Source organism: Ostrea edulis, chromosome 5 (genome assembly GCF_947568905.1).
Source record: "Ostrea edulis chromosome 5, xbOstEdul1.1, whole genome shotgun sequence".
In the NCBI taxonomy this organism is placed as follows: domain Eukaryota; kingdom Metazoa; phylum Mollusca; class Bivalvia; order Ostreida; family Ostreidae; genus Ostrea; species Ostrea edulis.
In genome coordinates, this window is record NC_079168.1 from 64,268,657 (window position 1) to 64,292,767 (window position 24,111).

Genomic DNA, 24,111 nt, shown 5'->3' on the forward strand with positions numbered 1-24,111 from the left:
TCATAATATTGCAATATCTGACTGTTGCGTCTCTTCGTACCTTTGACATTCAACAGGAAGTTCTTTGCGCTGCTACGGGAGCCAGCAGTATTCTCTGCGAGACATGAATAGATGCCGTTGTCCGCTGCAGTAACATTTATTATACGTACTTTGGAACCCTTGTCCAAAATCTTAATTCTGTTCTTGTTAAACAATCTGAAATAATGAACAATGCCATGTATTATTATATTAATGTCAAAAATCCCCGACGTCCATTAACTATGACATATTTCATTGCTAAAATTTTTGCCTTAAATATCGTGAAGAAAAATGACTTCTCTACCGTTTAGTAGAGAAAAAGTACAGATGTAACTCTTTAACACTTAACAGTCTTCAGGAACACCATTTCTTTTTGTTGGAGATCATTTTTCACACCAACATTTGTGCAACATTTTTGCAAAACACACTTCATTTTTCAAACTTGAGCAGACCTCACCTGATTTCCTATCTATTGCTGCTAGTGCCATTATTTACTGCAGTGTCATTTTCACTAGACAACCTCATCATTTACACATAACAAGACCAATTCTCTGTATCCTTGCTTTGTCAACATCTGCATTCTAACTGCTGTGCATAACACACATTGTAATTTTTTGCACCTCAAACTAAACATATTAATTCACTGTCGATGACATTTTAAGGGACTTTCAGTACCATTTGTTAAAGTTTGTAGATTTTTGAATTTTGAGATAAATCATGGGAGAAAGTTTGCTAGCTGGTTAGTTACACAATACCTCCTGTATTTACTCTTAGCATTTTTCTTAAAAACATCTCCATCCCTCTAGAAGGAACAATAATTCTTAAAACATGATTTTAATTAATAATGTAAGAAAATTTCACATAAATTTAAAACTCTTTTGTGCAACAATTGTCTTTACATGCTTTTTCATTGATTAAAGGTATTTCCAATCTTTTGTATGATTTATCAAAATGTGTAAAATTGCCCATTGGCAAAATTGTTCAGTGTGAGCAAGCTAGGTGTTTACAGTAGCTACCTGTGTAGGTTCAGTACCCTGCGATTCCGAAAACATATTATACAAGACACATTTTAACACAAATATTTGGTGCTTATCTCATTATTTTGACATTGTGTTCCTGTATACTTCAGAAATACTGTTGCTGCTCAGAAACAATTCAACTTGAGCAAGACAAAATATCTTTCTGCTGATTCAAAGCAAGAAGTCAATTCATTTCTCCAAAGCATTATCAAAATAATTCAAAAACTGGGATCAGGTGCCAAAAAGTGACATCTGTGTGTTTTCTGAGCAGGCTTCTGCAGCTGAAAGGAAATTCCTTCACCATCATGTCCCCCTATCACCTATTATTTTTCATCGTATTGTCTGTTGCTAGTCTGTCTTTCTAACAGTATCGCATCATCTGAATAATCTATACTTTATAATCCACAGATATGAATTTTTTTCTCTAATATTATATATATATATATTTCTCCCAGAGACAATTATCGATAAATGTTTCTGCAACTGTTGCACTTTTTACTCCATGGCTGACAAATTGCACAGTTTCATAAAGCCCAGTGGCCTATTGGAATTTGACATTATTAAACGGCAATTAGATGCCTGTGTTGCATCAGTCTTGTTATTGTAATCTACAGAAGGTGGTCCCCCTGTAAACTGTTCACATGCTCTTTGACTGAGTCTGCCTACCAGAATTTCTTACAGCAGACCTTAATGAGGGAAGCACGCATTGTCTGCAATAAAACTCCACTGAACACTTTTTCAATTCTTTTTAGATGTTTGCTTCTAGCTTTTCTTCCCAAAGTAATGTACTACTGAAATAAAAATTGACTTCTTTTTTTCTTGTTTTGAATTCCGAGTGGATCCTTGAACTTTAATTTACGATATCCCTGCTCAGGGTACACAGTAGTCCTTCCGATCTATATCAAGAAATTCTCCCTTTGATATGCTAAATTCTTTCCTCTTGTTTTGCTGACACTCAGTACTGTGATATCCTAGGGAATAGTCTTTGAAAAGAGTGCTGACTGATGACTAAAAGTTCTTCTGCTATGCAAAAAGCAATCTTTCAATGAGCTGCCCAAACTATAGTCTTTCTACATCCAGCAGTTGATAGGCATTCACTACATGTGTTAAAGTATTCTAAAGTGTCTATGTTGTAGTGTAAACATCCAAAGAAACGGTTTTGTTGTCTTGTATATGAATAAAGGCATGTTTTCTCTATTGTGCACAATAAAGGAGGGGAAATGCAGATGTTTTATTGCATTTCGAGTAGAAGAAGTCAGCAATACAGATGAGAAAACAAAAGGTAGGAAAATGAGAATTAAACAAATCTACTGCGCTAGAACTAAAGCCGTCAAATACACAGACCAGAGGCAACCAGAAAAAGAGGAAATGCTGAAATAATATTCTAGAAACACATAGGCTGTAATGGTGTCAATCACCAAACTTCAATTATTCTAACAATTCAATCCTATTAATTTGCTTGATACCATTCCTATCCGTATCAGCAGGAAAACTCAGGAGAAAAAGTACATAGGCAACTAAAATCACAATGAAAGGCAATCTCTCTTTGGCATCAGTATAAATTCAGTACATGTAACTATAAATCTGTGTCTTTAATATCATGGATACATATCTTTGATTTCCAAGGGTGGCCATCGTTAATAGTGTCTGAAATTGCAGGAATTCAACTTTTTGAAGATCACCTGCCTGATGCCGCAGAGAACATTTCTGGAGGTTGAACAAGAAAAACAAACTATGAAGACTCCCCAAAGCGAAGTCAGGTCGGCCTTCCCCAGCCCTGTTTGAATTATTTCACAGTTTTTATGTCCATTAGAAACTAGTATAGGAGGGGCCACTAATTTCATGTCTGAGTAATGAATTTATTTTTCTTAGCAATGTAATGTAATCATGCAGTCCCCCACATGGAAAGGTTCCCATCACCTGTTTAATAGCACTAACGGAAAATCTTTATCATAGATATCTCAAACTGTATTCAGATATCTCAGAAATCGGTACGATGAATTAACATCAGATGAATGGGTTTTTTTGTTGTTGTAATTTTTAGACATTTTAACAGCTTAGCAAACAGAATTCTATTGCATTTTAATCCTATAGATCCTTTACAATTATAGAGCCTTAAAACTATCTTATTAGATACCAACTGCCACTGGATAATTCAAAGAACCAATAGTTCAAAATATGAATGATAATCAAGTCATAGGCACTTTTCAATAACTAAATTTTGTTATCTATTGGCATGGAAAAATGGCTTAACATTCCAATCCTTAAGCCATTTCACCCATTGACCCCAAAATAATTCTGATAAATTGTTTGATTCGTCTGCATCAGGACCTTTGCTGATTTTCCAATGGAAGTGATGCAGAATTTTCATTACTTTCCTTGAGCGATGTTTACCCTTTAGATAGCCCAAGCAGAACAGCCATACAGCACTGTTAGTTTAAGTTAAAATGAAAATTGGAAATACAGATGTTGAAAATTTATCTTAAGGTAGAACTGATGTGCAGTGATTGACACCATCATGGTGGAATCTAACGGGATCACTTTACTTTGATGTGTTAGACATGACGACTGTATAAGCATTATGGATGGATCATTGCCTCGTCTCATGCAGGTTCTTGCCTTATTCATATTTTCAACAGGGAGGTTTAAACGTTTGATAGGCATGCTTCATTAGAATCTATCTTTGAATATAGCAATGATATTTAGAAAGTTGGAGGACTAGATCTTCAAACGATGCCTTACTCTCTAAGTCACTCCTCCCCCCTGATGCCCACAAGGAAACCATCCTCAATAGAGAAGAGACTGTTTGGTATATGTCAGAGCTTAGTTCAGTATTTCTAAATCAACAAATAATTTGCCAAAGAAAAGCTCTCGTGAAAATAGAGATGACGTAGACAACCTTGTAAAAATAAACGTCAAAAGGTTAACAAGTTTAAAACGGCATGATCGTCAAGTAACAGCAAATGCTCTGGTGTTTTGTTTTTTTTTGCTGTTGATTTGCTGAATGATAGCATTTGACATTTTCAGAGGCTGGGTAATTTGTGTAATTGCACAATTCTTACAAGAAACTGGCACAGACTGTAGGTATGAATTTGTATGTACACTAGAAGTTCTGATGGTTTTGAAGCGCCGACTCTCTTCATCAAGCACTTGGATTTGATGTCATGTTTAGAGGTTTTTGATTAAGCTCTTTTGTTTTTACATCATTCATTTACTATATACACTGCATCAGAGTCCTATCAACAAATAGTGAATGACAGAAACTAGGGCTTTAATTAACAATGAAAACCTCCTATGCACTTGTTGTAATGAAGATGACTTGCTTGGGCTATAAAAATAGACAACAGAATCATATAAGGAGATGTGAAAATTGAAAAATTAAACCATGTTCAATAAATCACAGGAAAATCATACTGAAAAATTTCAAAAAAGAAGATGAATTTCATTTTAATTAATCCATTCCTTTTTTCAAAATAAGTTTATATTAAGAAAGCTTCTGTAAGTGCCATATACACGTATTTAAATTTCCACATTTAAAAATCCAATTCTGAACATTTTATAAATTTCACAAGTAGATTTTAATTTAGCTTACAGTAATCACATAAACCTGTGACCCCTCCTTACATGAAAATACAACATGAAGGTGATTTCAGCAGCTTGTCAGTACTTTAGCACGCTGCAGTGGACCTCTAGCTGCCACAACATGCATCAGAACAGCTGGGATAATCTCAGGACGTGGAAGTGTTAAAACATCATTTTACAAACAACCCACTGCTCTACAATAACATCCCACTGCAGAGATTAATATTTTGAAAATAAACTGTAGTAACACCAAGAAAAACTATTTGCCCCTAATTGCATTTTTGTTGGGGGCTTTGAGGGCACTGCACTTGAACTTCTGGTGAGGAATTATCCCTGTCTGGTCCTCAGGAACACCAGCTACTACTACTGTGTTCTAGCAAATATTACAGAAATGATTTAAAAAAAAATAAATTTCATTTTCATTCTAATTTCAATGCAAAATTGATTTTAAAGCTCAACTTTAGTACAGATGTGTTTAGCAGTTTATTGGCAGACCAGGGATCCACTTTACAACAGTGGACTTGCAAGGTGGGTGGATCCACTTCAGGTCAGAGCACATTGCACGATGGGTGGATCCACTTCAGGTCAGAGCACATGCACGGCGGGTGGAATGAATCCTAATCTAGACAAAACTTTTGCCAATCAACACTTTCTGTTTGATAGAATTATGCTTCCAGAATGTCCAAGAATTCCGTTTATGCTGTATTTCAAACTGTTCTAAGCCATTTGTTTCCTTTATTTGTTTATAGAATGAGTAATCAAGCCTTATAAACATCTGATAAGGTCACAGCAGTGTTAATATTAAAAATTTGAAAAATCAAAGTGAAATCTATTGACGTCATTGACAGTCTGCATTACACATCCTATAAACCAAGTGATTTAATCCACATGTGGTTTGATTTTATATCATACCTGATTTTTGAAAATGAAGGTATTGCATGCATTTTAAATTACCATCTAAAAAACAGGGGAGATAATGAATATCTGTTTTGAGATCTTTGACAGTTGAGAAATTATGTAGACAGTACCAGACACTATCTTGATCATCATAATATCACTCCGCATGAAAATGAAGACATGTAGCATCATTGTCACAGAATGTGGCATTTTTATCTAAATAATTACACTACAGTGCATGAAATACTGATTCAGATATTTCCTTGCTCTTTAGTTATTAAATATCCCTTGGGTCAAAATTATAATTGAATAATATCAGTTTGCAATTAAAAAAAAAATCTTGAATTTTCATGTATCTGCTGACATGCTTTCTATCAGCAAACATCACTTTCTTCCTTGCCCCCCCCCCCCCCCCCTCCCCCGATAACTTTTTGAATTTTCCTACATTCTAGTGGTTGTATTGTGGTACCAGCTTAGTGGTCGCCAAGTCTAACCATTCTCTACCATTGGCTCATACATTCATGTATGAGAGAGTAACGAATGACAACTCTGCATGGAGATTGAAGTCTAACCTGAATGTGTTGTGGTACCAGTCAAACAACAGGTCTGGATTCCCAGAGATCTGACACTTCAGTAGAACCTCAGAATTCAACACTAACTCCTCGGGTTTGGGTCGCTTCAGTTCAACTGTGGCTGTTTTGTCGATCCCTAAAAGAAAAATTACAAATTATAAAAACAAAATTTTAATATCATTCAAAGCAATATACCAATGCCATTACATGTATTTCATTTATTAAGATGTCTTTCATATTTACTTTCTACTTTCATTTCTGTTGGAATTCACAGCCATTGAAATAGACTTAATTACTATATTTATCGAGATTCATACACATTGTTCACAACTGCAGCGTATTCATGAGGAAATGCCTCTCATTACAATTGGTAAAGCTATCAAAAGCAAAAACATCCGAAACATACAGTAATTACAACTGTAACATGGGGATCGAATTATACCTATAGTGGCTCAAAGCCCCAATGGGCGTGTCAAAACTCAAAAAGGGGGCAGTGATGTAAAAAGGGGGTGATTATTTAAACATCCACATGTACATCAGAGTAGACAAGCACAGCTTTCTTAAATACCAAATATTCACCGGTATTTACTGATTTATCACATCCAACCTGAGGAAAAAAGCTATTTTACGGGTGTAGCATATCTTCTTATTACATATATTTTGATATATTTTCCTATAGATTTCTTAAGAGAGTACCTGGGCTTACATAATGAGTCATAAAACCTCACACTGTAAATCCCCCGGGACTACTTTAACTCAACTGTGACGTCAAATGTGCTTACATATCCTGATGATTGTGAATTGTCATCATATCTGTCTACAAATAATAAACATAAACAAAAATGTGTGCTTCTAGAATTTAAAGTGCAGTGAATTTGAAAAATACGTAATAAAATGTTATTGACTGAACATTGGAAAATATACCCATCCTCAGTCATTAAGCAGAAGAAGACCTCATAAGCTCAGTCTGCTTTTAACGCTCAACGATCTTAGGCGGGCATATTTCCCTATATTCATCCAATAATCTAATGACCTTTGGGGGCAGGGCTGATTCTAGAATAGTGTTTACAGTAGTAGGAGCAGTTATAGAGGTAAAAACAGCCTTTCAATTTGCAATATTCTGTAGACTGATATTAATTGCATTAGCATGGAGAACAACACAAAACATGTAACACTGCAAATATCTGATCTTCAATGGCATTAATTTGCCCGATGTCACAAAATACTGTTATTGACTTCCTTTTATCACTAGCAATCAGCGTCAGAAATACTTGCTTCCTTCAATGCAGCAGCCAAATTGACATGAACAAGTTCTCTAAATCAAACATTCTCAATGTAATGTTTACTAGCTACCTGCCTCTCAAAATATTGGGTTAAAGTTTTCTTCTTGTTTTCATTTTAAAGAGACTCGAAAATATCACCATCCTTAGAATGCCCTAAAAGTTCAAGTATTATGGTTAGAAAAAGTAAGCCATATTGTCAGAAAATGCAATGTACTCAAAAAGCTCCAAGAAAAACAGCATTTCATATAGGATTAAGTGCATCATCTATTATTTTCATATTGGATTTGCTAATTAGAGGTTGTTGAACCCAACAACAGGTGAGCATGGATGCCTGCAGTCAGACCAGAAGTACACAGGAATGTTGTAATTGGGGATTTCTTAAAGAAGCTGCTCAGAAAACTCAAACTGTCCCATCCATCATAAGATATTACTTCTCCATCAGCGATTGCAGCCGATTTTACTGTGACAAGCCAGGAAATGCCTTAGGCATTCCATGTACTACCAGCCTTTTAAAAAAAGGAGGGGCAGTTGTACTATAGCAAAGAGAGCCAAACAACAAGTCTAACATCATTGTTCTCTGTAAGATGTGGTGCTAGGCACAACCTCTAAATGAAAGAATTTCTCAATCTGAGTTGATCATATGCCCCTTTCAACTCACACAGACCCAATCAGCTAAAGATCAGGACCACCAACCCCCGAGTTGATAGAAGTGGAAAGTTGACAGCTGGTCCTTTGAACCAAGCCAGTGGCTTTTACACAGGCTAACCAATTACATACCCACTTCATCAGATATTCCTAGATAATTTAAATATATTTCCTAATATTAGATGTGATGGATATATGTATATATTACAAATTTCCATCCTCATTCTTTCCAGGGACATTATGCACCAAGGGTGGACAAATAAGGACCATTAACACCCTATATACAAAACCCTTCACATTTTTCTGTGAGCTTGAACCTCATCTTAAATAAATTATTTGTTTTTTGTCAAACATCACCTTTCATATTCACTGCATAGTTCATAATCAAGAGTTATTTAAATATTTCATTCAACACTTGACAACTACTTGGACCTCCGTGCTAAAGCTTTACATCAAAAAGTCAAAGAAATGTTTCATGCACAGGGTTGTTGCTGTGTTTTTCACTAGACAAGTTTTTCTCGACTTCCATTAACATTTTTGATAGCACTCAGCAAACCTCCAGGTGCAAGAATAAACGATTGCAGTGCAAATTTGGCATAAACCTCACGACAAAGGAGTTTCCAATTGTAAACATACTCTTAGCAACTATTACCAAACCACGGAAATTCTACAACTGCGAGGAAGACCAGGCAATTGGACACCTAGAAAACTATTTAGCAATGGAGATATGTGTTTGTTTTATGTGACAGGGACACAAGTACACTTATTTAGATGTGGAGGATTCTCACAGACCAATGCCTCCAAGTAAAACAAGACTGTCAACAGGCCAGTCAACTACACCATCGCTTAATCCCCCTATCCATTCTATGTAGACAAGCAAGAAATGCAAGGGAAGGGGATAAGAATGTTTAATCCACATAGAAACATTTGCCTTGTCAGAAGATGCATTGAGGATGCTTAGATCTTTCTGGGTTAAAGTTAAATTACCCATAGAACTTACATACATCAGAAATCAGGATAGAACATTCTGTAGAAAATTGGCTGTAGAAAGGATATTGGGTCTCAAAGATGTCCCCTATGTTTCCGCTGGCAAGTTTCTATTCTTACACCAAAGGAAATTAAAATCTCCATGGAGCTTGCAAAATATGGTAATTATCAGATGGTTCACATATCCCTAGCAGATAAGCATAACTAATAAATTTACTTTTCAGACAAGCACAAAAACAATAATCATCATAAAAATGTATTATGAAAGATTATACTTCCGTAGTCTAATAATGCTGAGCTCTAAATCACTCAGAAGTATCACCAATGGCCATTGGTAACCTTTCTATCAATTTCTCAGACAAAACCCACCAGAGCATTGTTTGAAATAATAAAACATAAAAATAAATCTGGAATCTAATTCAGAAAAAGAGTAATTTGCAAACAAACTCAGAATATGAATGAAACGTTATGTCTGTCTCATAAATTTAATACAAGCTTTGTCCAGTATCTTGTATTTAATGGGGTTGCCTCTCCCAACACAGACCATGGTGACACGCTTGTAGACGTTTAGTCTTTTTTACTTTTAATATTCAATGTAACATTTTAGAGACTTTTGAATTTATGAATGCCCCATCACCTGTCATAATTTTGTCCCCTGCCACGCTAATGGCCCACAGCTTTCCACTTCATGTTACCTACATACACAACCTTAAATTACCGTTGACAACGCAGCCCATTATAGGTCATCGTTAAGTGTCCCTGATAGAGGATCTTATGCGAGAATTCTGACACCACTTTTTAAAGTTTTTTAATGAGCAGGAAAATCTCATTTGCATTAATTACAACAGTCATTATATACATACCTTGTTTCACAATTATGAATTATGGTGCAACAGAAATTTACATTTGCTAATGCATGTGTAGAGAAGATTAATGAAACAAGATGAGGTGTCATAAACTAAATATTTCTCCTCTTGGGTAAGATTCTGTCTTTAATCTTCCTGCGGAGCAACAGATAAACAGATGGGGGCTTCCACCTTTATGTTTCTTAACAATATGACATGTCTGGTTCAGAAAGTTGCCCTATGTCAGGTTTTGGTGCCATGACAACTCCAGGACTGCAGTGTCCACAGCACAACCTTCCCACCATTATCTTGGCAAATCCCAAACAGAGGCAGCTTTGCTTTGTTTTGTTTCTGGCAGGTGCTAGCCTCACAGATAGAAGTCAAATCACTTGACCTCTAGAATGGCATGTTTACTCAGCTACAGACAAACCCTCTGTATCTGCCCAATGAGTATTGCCAAGGATACATGGGAAATACATTCAAAGTTTGATCACCCTTACATTATGTTAACGTATGTAAATTTAGGTTTAGCATTAAACTAAACATATGAATTGCTAATTCTCCAATGCAATTTCTATAAAAGAATTGAAACTCTAATCCAAATTCTGTTATTATCATTAAAATTTATAAAAGCGCACAATTTTACAAAAAAAAAAAAAAATGCAATCAATGGCGCTGTTCAACGATATTTTGAAGCATCAATGAAAATAACCTTAGTAGAATGTACATTTACATGCAATGATTAAAAAAAACCATGTGGAGGTGCTCAGGTTTAAAATCAAATGCAGTCAACCAATTCTTGCAAAAACTGAAGCAACATTTTTACTAGTTTCTGATGCTATTCAATTTGTTTCTGTCTAGATACAGTAACAGAAACAACCTGTGACAGATTTCAGATAGTGAAGTTTTCATTAATGGCTAAATGGTGTACTGGCAGACACATTGAACTTATCTGTCAACATTTCTTCTGCAGCCAGAGGCAACTATTTTCTTCCTTCAGATAAGGTTTTTTGACAAAACCATTTCCCATTCAAGATGAAAATGGGTGTAATGATAGGGTTTGTACATTAGCTTATCACTACAAAGTAGAAGACAAAGGACGGAGAACAATGTCCGGATGTCCACCGCGATCCACCCAAAAATGTTCTCCATCCATCATGTCAAGAACACAAACAGCTCAGTGGACCAGCATAGAATACAGTTGGCCCTGTTCACACAAAAACAACCATTCTGTCAACTAGAGGTGTCTGGTTTCAAGTAAATAGCAAGAATTTTCTTGAAAACCATTTGGTGTTTATTTATTTCCAACCAAAATATTTACCTTACAGAGCCAATTTAAACGACTGCCTTATTTCAACATTCAAATTTGGTAATAAAAACTTGACTTTCTTTCCCTCCAGCTGAAGTCAACCAACACAAGGACACTTTTCAATAAAGAATGGTGTACTTAAATCATAATAGGATTTAAGCAAAACAAATACAGATGGTAATGCTAATTTCCTCTAATGAGGCAGGATTGACATATACGACAGAGCAGGGATAATCATCTTGAAGCTTATGTCTGAAAACTGGTTTCCCCGTCAAGTACTTATGGGGACTAGATCAGAAATATACTAGCTTTTAATGGAACATCATTGTCTCATGATAATGCTGGGGAAAAAATCCAATGAAAAGTAGGACAAATTGTGATGTGAAGAACACCCATAACAGATTTCAAGGAGAAAAATGGAAGCCGATTTAATCATAAAGACAGGCATTATGAAATGCAGAATTAATGTCAACTACGACATACTTAGATGTTTAATAGAATCTTACACAATTTTTGTCAACTACAACATACTTAGATGTTTAACAGAATCTTACACAATTTTTGTCAGATTCTCAACAACAAAAAAACACACAACAAAATATGATTTATTTTTCTTTAGGAGGACCACAGGACTCACTAACCTATCAACATAACAATATATGTCACACCTTATGATAGAAGATAGGGCAAATTTTCTTAGTTTAATACGATAAGTAACTGATTTACATTGGTTGATACGGATATTCCTGAGAGTGGATATTCTATATCACAACATTATTTAACTACGAGGAAAGAATTCAATTCTAAAGCTCTATACCGAAAACAGAATGATTAGATGCAGGGCAAGCATTAATGAATCGAACAGTTTGCTGTCACAATATTATCTGAACACTAAAAAGTGAGCTGGATTATTAATAGACATCTCTAAGGGTCATCTGAGGTCCAATTGATTGACACTGAGTAAATAAATCATTTGTCACTATGAAAAAAAAAAACACTCAAAGATGTAACATTACTTTTAAATAATGATTTTGTGCACAAAAGCACACATTTTCATCAATATTTTCAGACAATGTATGCATTGAAACCCTTCTTTCTGTGTGAGTAGTTATATCGCATGCATAATAAAAAAAAAAAGAAAAAAAGAAGAAGACGGAATCACTGTAACATTGCTGTTAAATTTAATAAAGTTAATATTTGAAGTCAAACAAAATGTTACATGGTTTCTGAATTTTTGGTTTAATGATTCTTTCCAGTTTTGTTGACCACTAAATAGTAGCTAGTACTCTCCTAACAAATTGAATTGGACAACTAATGTCCATTAGCTTGTTGCTCAAGGCTTTTAAGCATGACTGTTATAACAGCATTACAGAACAGCTAGAACTCCCTGTTCTGATCTCAGTATATCACTGCCAGTTTAATGTTTGAACACAATTTATTGGAGTTAAAAAGAAGTTTTGGGTACATTCCACTTAATTAACCCATTTCACTCTGAAGAGTAAAACACAAAATTTTCCTCTTTCCACAACTTTGACTACTCAGTCTCTCCACACTAACTTAAAACATTTTAATCTGTCCAATTTCAATGACACACACACACACATACACCATTTTGAAATAATTAATATTGCAATTTATATTAACATTTAAATAATTCAAAAGTTTAATATCATTTGCATAAAATAACTATCTCTCATAATTCTGCCAGGGTAATTTCCAATTAGTATTCGTACTCAACCCATGTAAACATCATTTATAGTGCTGTGGAATGAAGTAATATTTCATAAGACCGGATGTTGAATTCCAATAATCATACCAAATTCTGAAATCCTCCATTGGAAGTTTCTTTAGAATTGATGATCTTATATTGTCCCTCACTTTGAATGTGTCATAGCAGCACCATAAACAGAAAGAAAAAAATGTTAGCTTCACCCACCATACTTTGCTTTCAGATCGACACAATACACCAACAGCAAGTTTACAAAAAAAATCCAAATTTTAATGATAGCAAAAAATTATGACATTTTGCCTATAAAGAAAAAAAAATCAATAGGGATATCCTTTCTATCAGCTTGATATATGAATAACCGAACATTTTCCGATAAAATACATATCACGCAGGGTTAAATAATCAATTACTCTTCATAATATTTAAATAAACAAACTGCAGACTTCCTCGGTGCAGAGACGGGGTCAACAATTCTCCCATGTAAAACTACATAAAAGATTTCTTCTCTGTTTTCAGCCCCCACAAACTAGCTATTAGAGTGTGTTTAAAATGGACTTACAAAGGGATGCATGCTGTTGAGGTAGGAGTACTGGATGGCTCAACTCCATTATTTTGGGAATAACTTTATTTCGGGAGATGGTTTATACACAGAAAGGCAACCACAAATAAAGAATTACAAAATTAATCATGCAAAGTGTGAAACTGTATGATAAAGTACCAAGCATTAATCTTCACACCAATTAGCTGGCATTTAATTGACTAACTGTCCTACTCAATTTAGATCATATGCACCTTATTTGCATTAAACCTTTTCCTTAGAAAATGGGGAAAAAATGGACAAAAAAGCTTTATAAATAGCCTAAAAATTTAATTGATGCATCTCTGTGTAGATTATATATATATATATATATATATATATATATATATATATATATATATAAGTGCTTTATATATATTATATATATATATAAGTGCTTTGTGTTATATATATCAATATTGACCCTTAGATGTCAATATCATGAAATATTTAGCCTGGTCTGGACAATTTCTGTTATCTTGGAGGAGTTCATGAACTTGAAAGAACAAGGTCACTATGGGGCCAATCTCTCATCTCAGTCTAGTGGCTTCTGTGTTATGTTTCATCCACCTCTAAACTATTGATGCCAATGGTCAGTGATTAAAAAAAGTTTGGACCCTTCAATTAACAAATGAAAACATCTACCACACTCGGTCAAGCAAGGGAAAATCAACAGAGCCAGATTCAGCATTCTCTTCTCTTGGAAAGTTTTCAAATGGAACTTAACAAGAGTATTTCGGAATATTTTAAATTCCAAGATTTTCTCCCCAAACTGGTCTGTATTGTACATAGCATTCTGATTCTATCTGAGTGCTTTGTAATGACTATTACATGATAAATATCCCACAAAACACATTATGACATAGCATCAAGAAAATAGCCCCTGCACACGATTAAATGATCCTCAACAATTTAGAAGAGTAATATGATATTTTCTTAACCCCGTACCAAAAACATTAGCCCATAACATTTACAGTATGCCACTAAACCATGTATCAAAGACATTTTCTACTTCCATGATCTCTTTAAATGAACTGAAATTGACCATAAAGGATTGGATATGTAATATGGCTCTTGTGTCCTCTATATAGTCTGTCATATATGACGAAAGGGTTTGTCACAAAAAATTCTATGAACCATCAATCAAGGCATGTACTGGTGTTTTAGCAAAAACAAAAATGGTTAATAAAAAGTAAAATTTATAATGAAAGCAAATTACGGATAATAGATGTGGAAGATCTCCGAATTTAACTATTCTCTGCGCAAGAAATCATCTTGTGGATCTCCCTCATAGAATTCACTCAGGAGATCCATTTTACTGTCAAATGCTACATTTAACTTATAAAGAGGACATGAATTGTAGGTCTCTGAAGTGTTGTCAGGTAGAAGATAGATGAATATGTATTATCTAGGTGCAAAAGTCTTAAACAAACCCACTGCCTCACACAGAGGGCTGCTCACCGGGGTCAAAGTGATGGCTTTCACAAAGAAAACTAGTTAAGTGCACAATTAATTTTCTCCTTATTTTTGAAAAACATCTGGAAGGGAAAGTTTTCATCATTATTTTTAAATATGGTTATTTTTTGGAATATTGGGAAGCAAGTGAAGACCTGCATTAATTGTGATTTCTGCACAGTAGGAATTTTCCACCTTTGATTTTCTTATTAGAATGTTTCCACTCAGAAGCCAGATCTCCGTGAAGTTTTGCCAGGATATCAAAAAATAAATTACACCGTCCGTTTAACGTGAATTGTTTGGAGGCATAGGTCAGGGGGGTGCAAATTTTGATCCTTTAGGGTTTATCTTCTCCAACCTACCAGAAGTTCCCTTCAAATTCAGAAACATGTCAGAAAAATAATTAGCAAAGGAGATAGGGTCTATCAAAAATCGAAGGTCATTTATAAGATCTTGAAAGCATGGGAGGTTCTTTTTGACTGTTCAGTCAGGGTTAGTCAATGCGATTAAAATCTAAAGTCTATAAATCCCTCACCTTATCTTTTGATCGGGTGGATGACAGAGCTATCCATATTTTGTATTACCAGATTTGTAAATGTTATACTGTACCCTATTACCAGGTTTCATGTTTGTGGACAAATTAGTTTACGTATGCCAATCCTGGTGTGTCAATTATTTTAGAAATACGAAATTAGGATTTAATTGCTACACATCTGCAGAGATTATAGATAGAGCCAATCTGTGTCATCAGTACAATTAATGTGTTTTTATTTGCCAAAAATACACAAATGTACCATGTATTCATTTACACACAGGTTTAATCTAACAATTTACGTATGTGAGCCAGTGCAAAAATACCCTAATTTCCGAACCTCATGTCCTCTCAGTGAGGAAACCTAACTGAGCTTATAATGTAGCAAAAGTTTCCAAAATACGTTTAACAAGGCATTACTACTGCCCAGATATTATATTTCCTGACATAAGCCTGTGTCATATAGACTGTGAGAGCCTGTGTAATGGTGTGGTTAATCATGACTTTCATGTGTAAATAAGTCAGACAGGGAATCAGTCTTCTCCATGACCGCCACTAGATGATACAGTGGTTACCGGGAGGTAATTTAAAAGTTATCCAACACCCATCTTCAATCATATCTCCTTCATTCTGTGAATACGCTTAATCCCTTTGATATGGCATCTCTAGGACTGAGACTACCCTAGCCTATTGTTCCCCCGTCCCTCAGTTTATGGTCAAAGTATCAGAGAATTATCTCAGTTAAGATTACTGGTAAATAATCCTATAGTTTAATCTTCCACATTATATTTGTAATCCAGGTGTTTTCATTCATAAAAATCTGTTTACTTGAAAACACCCTCTTTGAATTTTGACTTCGCTTTTTTCCTATGAAAGTGTTGATATAGTTCTATAAATTTCAGTACAATATATGAAACAACAGGAAATCTAAATTTGCAATGTGTCTAAATCAAAAGTACGAAACTAATTGATACAGATTACCTAAACAAACATTTACATGTAGTTGGATTGCAACATGTGCATCATCAAATGCAATGATTAACCTTTAATTACAACATATTGCAACAGAGATCTTGATCTTAGATAGTCTAATCACAGTACAAGGGAAACTGCAGCATGTATTTAAGAAATGTTTTTCAGTTTTTTTTAAAGTATTGAGATGGTATACCTTGAGCTCTTCACATTGGCATATTGAATGGAGCACTTAGGCCATTAGCGCTCCATGAAATATATGACGGTATGAACAGGCTGGGGGTACAGCATCTCCAATACTTCTGAAAACTAAAAGACGTTTCTTCCATCTAAACTTTAATCATTTTAATTGCATTTTAATGATGAGGCCCTGTGTCACAGCAGGTGTGGCACGATAAAGATCCCTCCTTGCTCAAAGGCCGTAAGCACCGAGCATAGGCCTTTTTACGCCCCTTCACCAGCAATGGCGATGTCTCTATATAAGTGAAAAATTCTCAAGAGGGATGTTAAATAACATACAATCAATCAATCCAATTTTTTTAAAGAAAGTTTTTGAAATACAGGTTAGTAACCGTCAGTTAGTAAGAAGGTTTAGGAAAAAATAAAGTGATTATAAGTGACTGTTAAATTTAAGGTATAAATTTTTCTTTACTTCTACCCAAATTCAGTATCGGATAGGAATTGTGAGCTAGCTGCAATTACCCTTGAAACCTAACATTTCTTTCAAAAGTTTCCAGCTCCATTGTACAAGAATTTGTCAAACCTGCCTGCAGCCTATTAGAATGGACACAAACCATGCCACTGAATTTTACCCTGTTCCATTTCCTTATAAAAACCATCAGTTTATTTATTCTTTGATCACAGACCTTTCCTCCATGATCAGTCTTTACGGTCAAATTTAACATAAACTAATCCAAAACCTATTCACATCAACACATAAATGTCACAATAAAATAAACATAAAATTTCAGGAGAGTGCAGTGTCGAGTGGTCGATGGTCAACAGATATGACACTGGGACAGGCATAACAACCAATCATCATGCAGATTTCCAAGGGTCGACTCAGGTCATGGTTAAGACAAAGTTCTACTCAGCATAACTGTTACAAAGTTCATGGGGAGCAGGGAAAAATAAGTTTGTTTTAAGGAGGTGCCTCCTAAAATTGTCCAGCTTTTGTGTTTTGATGTTGTCCATGTTGATAAGATTGTGTGTGACAGTGTGTCATGTTGGTAAAGAGGCACGTAGCAGCACTAATGATTGCTTGTCCAACATTAGCCCCGTCTGGTCATCTCATGTCAATACCAAAGGTTACTCAGTTCAACAAGATAATGAAGCTAACCAGTAGAAAATATTTGTCAATTATTAGCTCTTGTTGCACATGTATGCTGGGTAACAAAAACATGGGAGATTACAGGATTGCTGCTGACACAAGTTAGAATAAAATGAACATAAATCAATCTCTATGGAAAATATAAACATAATCTTTATGTGTTTAAACATTGATATCCTAGGGACAAAAGCATATTAAACTGCAGTACTAAAGAGAGCATATAAAAAACAAATTTCAGTAGCACAAGAGGCAAGGGGAGATAATTATGTGCACTTCCTCCATAGCTGCTCATTAAATTTGGTTAAAAAAACATGAAAGCTGCCACACCAAGCCATGGTACTCATTTCTCTTTATTTTGATTAATGAGAATGGGGATCTTCTTTCCATGGCCGAAACAGTGCATCCTCTTAAGATTATGTGAGTCAGGAAAAAAAGATTGGGAATATATAATGAATCGATCTGATTATGATCAGAACTCGCTGACTGGGCTTCATTTGTCATTTCAATATAAACTGTGTTGTAAAAAGGAAGTTTGTAACTAACTGATGACTTGAAAATAAATTATCCATGATAAGTTCTGCACATATTAGATTAATATTCTATCAAAATAATGTGAAAAAAAAATAGTTTCAGTTGAGTTAAATCAAAAAGTTCTTTGTGCAACTGACTCTGAACATTTTGATTAAGTATGAAGGTAAGATTTTTATGGACCTAACATTTTACTCTTAATTAATGTGGATGTTCCAAACTTCACAACAAATGAGTGTGAAGAAATATTTTGATCCAGATATCAGATGAAACAAAAAACAATCAATGTTTGATGATTCTAGACACAGAGTTAAATTTGGGGAATAATTCATCAAGCTCAGATTCTAATCGGTCTTCCTTTGTCTAATCATGTGATGGAGAGAGAAAAAAACACCATGGCATTGAAAAAGACAATGCTAGTCGGACAGCTCTCTACAGATACAGCTTTTATTTTTGGCTTATTTTCCATCACAAAAAGTGTTCAGATAATCAGACAGTAAAAAAGTTTCCATATCTCATAAATCAAAGATTCTTTTGAACACAAAGCCTTGGTCAAACATTGCATTGTGTAGAACTCTCATCTGAATGTTCACAATCCTTTGAAAAGATTTGAAGTTAGGTTTATCAAGTCTTTTAAATCATCTTTTATACTTTGGATATTGGTGGATATATCCGTATCAGAAATGCCTACTTCTAAAACAAGAAAAGATCAAAAGCATTCTGGGAGAAAAACTAATTTTCTGTTGCCAGTTGTCCACCGAGTCACTCCTGTGACAGGTGCAGACGTCCCCGGATCAATCTCTATTTATTGAAATCCGAAGCCTAAAAACATAAACCCGTTCATTTTGAAATCCAGATATGACTACCCTTCTACCATCTGATACAGGTCTGGAATGTTCTAAAATGGAGCAGATTTTTAATGTGAAGAAATATTGTGTTTTAATTTCACTTTTTGTAAAGGGGAAGATGTCTGTTTAGCACACAAACGTGTTGTAAATTAGTTCATGCAGAACACCAGAACTTGTGCACAGAATCAGTGTCTATGTGTACTTATCATAATTAAGGAGATTTCAACGCATAAAAATAATTCTCCATCAGTAAAACGGTTGAAATATTTGTACACATTCTTAGTTTAAAGCTGTTGTGCAAAGATAAAACCATGCCATAATTTTGATCACCCATACACCTATACAAATATGATTTCTTAAAAATAATAATTTGTTTATCTGTTAATTATCTTCTTACCACTAAACATGACAGTGACAATGGTAGAAGAGAAACTTACAGGACTCCCCTAAGATGAATAAGCAAACTTTTAATTTTCACTTGATAGTTAGCCACAGATACTGACACCAAATGCTTGTATCTGACCAAGCATCTCATCTCTCACAGCAAGCACCCAGCAAGTTCTCCTCAGTAATAAATAGCATGCTGAGTAGACCCTTACCTGGTGATAGGAGCCTATATTCAACAAGAAATCATATCATATACTGAACAAATTCTGTTGGTGTTGGGTTTTATCATTTTGTATTTTGAAGAATATCTGAAGGGTAAGATTTGTCAGAGAGTCAAATACTAATATTAACCCTAGATTTCTGGAATCTGACCTTTCACATTCAGTTATCAAAGATAATAAATCTAAATTCTTTTGATTAGCCTGAAATCCCAAATCTTCCATTACCCTCTTGGAGTAGAAGGCACAGAAAAAATGCTGATAAATTACCACAATTCTGCTTTAATGTCTTTTGTTAGGTTCACTAGGATAGAGAGTGTGATAAAGTACTTCCTAATGTCTAAAGGCCACATTGGACCTACTCTAACACGGAATCAACATGGCCAGATGTTTCTTTCCATTGACTGGCAGCCAATCTGTTTGTGATACAATAAGACACCAGAATACATCACCTATTAACACTCCCCTCACACCTATACACCCAGCAGGTCAAATCTTGTCTCCTCTACATGTCCTATATGATCTACAACATAACCATTTATAACCAATTTCTCAAAATGTCAATCTGGCTGTATTAGACCAGGAAAATCAGCAGAGGGGGAGGGGGGGGGGGATAGGGAGGACATTGGGAAGAGAATTTTATTTATTCAATTTGTCATCCTCATTAGGTTCAAGCATTAAATGAGTAGTAATATAAATGAATCCTTACAATGCAAAAAGAAAGTGTTGCAGAGTCAGACTGACCTATGCATTAGCAATATCTGGTCTGACCATCTCCTTGGGTGAGGACTGATTTTACACATAAAATGCTTAATTACACTAATGGAGTGCAAGGGAGACTTATCCCTGTTTCTGAATCAAATGCTGACTAGCAATCAGCAGAGTTTACAAACACAATTCCTGATCAATCAGAGTTTGGGGGTTTATCAGGACTGGTAAGGTGAGAACAAAGAAGAGAAGGGCATCTTGCATTACCCCACAAATCAATCTGGCCAGTGGTCATCACATTCTGAAAAGAACCTCAATTAAGCATTCCCTATTTATCATGAAATCAAACACTCCTTGTTACTATCAGTGTTTATTAACCAATCTGCATTATACAAAAAACAAGGGTTCCCCCCAAATAATACTCCCCAACTCCTTGCTGTAAAATTTCAGTGAACTATAAATTGAAAATCAGCTACTTTTTCTTCAAGCTTCCATTTCAGAACTTCGAGATGAAACCATTTGTGGAACCCCTTTCTTTTTTTTCTAAACATATAACTTTTAAAAAAAACAACACCAAAATCATAAAACATGTAGCTATAAGATAAAGACATGTATGTGCTACTTGCAAATTCCCTCTCATAAACTTTTGAACCATTATTCTAGAATTTTTTTATTTAACAAGATTTGATTTTTTACAAGACATGCTCTGGTACAGAATGGCTCAATAGCTTTTCATCCTTAATGGCTTTCATTGAAGGGAGATAACCAGTGACCCACATGGTTTTTTGACCCCTGTTGATTGTTTTGGAAGAACTCTAATCACAATGACAGTACTCAGGGGTTTTCTGTTTTGCATGCTCACATTCACAAACAAGCATGTACATGCATAATTTATAAATGGTTTACACCTTCATTACTTTTTCCTTCCATCACATGGATTAAGTCATTAACACATTCTGGTATCAATGGGCATGTGCAGAGTACTTACATACAACATTTAAACATGACCAGTTCAATTTCTGTTGATAGGAACATAAATTTATATAACCTTCTATAAATCAGACTGGCAGCTTTTGATTAAATCATTAGATCAAAATTTAGTTATTTACCAGAGTCTAAAAGTCATTCACTTTATTTCGACATTGCCAGTGCTTTGTTTCCACAGAAGAAATGATCGTCCTTGAACGGCTGTAATTGAGCAGTTTATCAGCAATGTTAAGTCATCATCTTAAATTCCTGTTTACTGAGCTATCAGAAACACTGGTGACAAAGCTGACATCAGATATTGACTGAAATTAACTGATATTTGTGATTTATACCGCACCAGTCTCTGCTTTTGTTCTTTAAGCATTAACTAAATCGCAACCATCCAAATAACCACTAGACTAAAATTCCATAAAATTTATCAATATCCCAATCACTTTATCAAATCTGTCCTTATAAAGATGAAAAAATGTCCCAAAAGTAAACATTACTATGTAAGATTGGATTTCCATCAACACATTCAGCAAGATATAGGCAGAGATACACACTTTGATGTCTTGGGAAAAAACTTAGAAGTAGGGAAAGACTAATTTACACACTGCTTTAAGTTGAGTTAAATGAACAAACATAAATCATTGACTGGAACAACTAATGAGAGGGAAGTGGGGGAAAATACTGAACAAATGGTGGAGGCTATATTTCTTGCGCATTTACACAAAAGGAATCACTGTAGCATCATTTTCTCTTAATCTACAAGGATTATAATCTCATTACAAGCACTTTTGTGGTTATCCATATATTACATGTACATATTTTCTGCAATCTTTTTATTTTTAAGTATGGACGACACGATTGTCATGGCTACAACTCAATTCAAAGTGTTATTCAATGGTGAAAAAGTCAGTCTAGTAAAAAAAGATGAAAAAAAAAAAAAACCCACCCAATCTTTATTTTCAAAAGATATCAACAAATTGAAAATCATTCTATTTGGAGAAAAGTTTTTCTTAGATTAAGTCACATATTTTTCTACATGCTTCACTTTCCAAGCTAAATCTGACTTATTTGAAAACATCAAAGAAGTCAAATTTGATTGATATCTACACAAATTTTGAGCTGCTAAAACATGAAAAATGTGTTTCCCAAATTCATCTATTGTATACTTATAAAGTGAGGGTACATAATCCAGAGCATGCTGAAACACAAGTAGTTTTGGAAACTTGTCAATTTGACTCATAATTATTTTTCTCTGAACCATGCACGTTTCATGTATTTCTTAACTTTTTTTATTAGCCTTTACAGGCTTTCTAAAGAATTTCCATATAAATTTTGAAACATTTTAAAGAAAATCTGTGTCTATCAGAGTGGCTTACAATTCAATTTACAGATAGCACAATGGTGAAACAATGGAAACAAATGTAATTATGACAATTTCTCAGCAACATTGTAATAGGTCTGTCACATTTTTTGAAATGTAGACAAATGTTAATTAATGTCTCTATTGCCTCCTATGAATACAATTTTCCCTCTGTCAATGATGGATGAATTTTAAGTGTGGTAATGAAGGACCACATGGGATGCAGCTCACAAGTTAACATTGAATCCTTATTGTAATGACATAGCACATCCATTCTCCCTTCTCCTGTAATTATGTAAAGATTTCATTTCTACCACCTTGGTGCTTCATTATTACGGTTCACTCATCCAGAAAAGAAGTCAGGTCTCCACATTCCTGGTAGCTGTCAATTCAAATTAGGACTAGGACAAAAATCACCCATATACACCATAAAGCTGCCAGTGAAAAAACTGTCAATAAGACAAAATCTCAAGACAGCTATTCTGAAATAGGAGAGGCCCAGTTCACAGCAACAAAATGATCTTATTTTTTACAATGACACAACTTGGTCATATTTGGGTAATTTGGGGGGATAAAGCTTTTATTATATGCCTAAATAAAAGATAGTGATGTCAAATACACAATAGTTGTCAATCAAAGTTTCACAGCAGACTAAATCTGGATATTGCAGCATGAAATACAAAACAGGCAGAGTATAATAAGGAGGCAGCTGATAACTGAGAAAGCAGGATTTCAAAAGATGGAAACCATCAATGAATAATTTTAAAATGTCAAAAGTCAAGAAATTATACATGGAAGTAGATTTAACCCTATCTCTTATACACAAACAAAAACTTCTATGGAGAATGGCATCCAAATCAGATTTCCTCGACCTGATCATCTGTTGATGAATTTAAAAATGACCTGTACGTCTCTGTCAATTGTTGATCGATTCTTAGACAAGGAATCAATTCTGTTTAAATTATCTCCCATTGCAGACTCCGTCAAAATAAGAAAGGGAAACATTGTGACTTGGGTGGCTAGCAGAAATGGGGACAAAAAAGCCAGAACAACCAAACAAAAGACATGGAAATGAAACCAGGTCCTTACATTGGCAATTTTGTTTCACCTGGATCATTGAAATACTTCCATTACAAGCACTGGGTCCTCAGTCAAAAGAGAGGGTCTCCCATTTATCATGGCCAACGTCTCCTCCAACAGAAAGCCAAATGCTTCATTGGATAAACAAGAGAAAGGCCACCCAAGATCTCCACCATTAATTCTCAGACAAGGTCTTAGAAAGGCTGTCCAACCATGCAATTAATATTAGCTTATCTGAATTATTAGCAATAC

The 24,111-nt window shown here is 34.8% G+C and overlaps 1 protein-coding gene and 1 long non-coding RNA gene across 2 annotated transcripts in view; one reads left to right on the forward strand and one right to left on the reverse strand.

Annotated features, from left to right (window-relative positions):
• LOC125649465 (inactive tyrosine-protein kinase 7-like) overlaps positions 1-24,111 on the reverse strand; it is a 54,935-nt gene that overhangs the window by 23,006 nt on the left and 7,818 nt on the right. The window contains exons 3-4 of the mRNA XM_048877013.2: positions 6,089-6,224; positions 41-195 (exon numbers count right to left, since the gene is read on the reverse strand). Of these exons, the coding sequence (XP_048732970.1) occupies positions 41-195; positions 6,089-6,224 (291 nt within the window). The remainder of the gene's footprint in view (positions 1-40; positions 196-6,088; positions 6,225-24,111) is intronic.
• Positions 205-5,441, forward strand: LOC130054668 (uncharacterized). The gene is made up of 2 exons (XR_008802989.1): positions 205-3,648; positions 5,073-5,441. It is a non-coding gene; the product is annotated as an uncharacterized LOC130054668 (long non-coding RNA).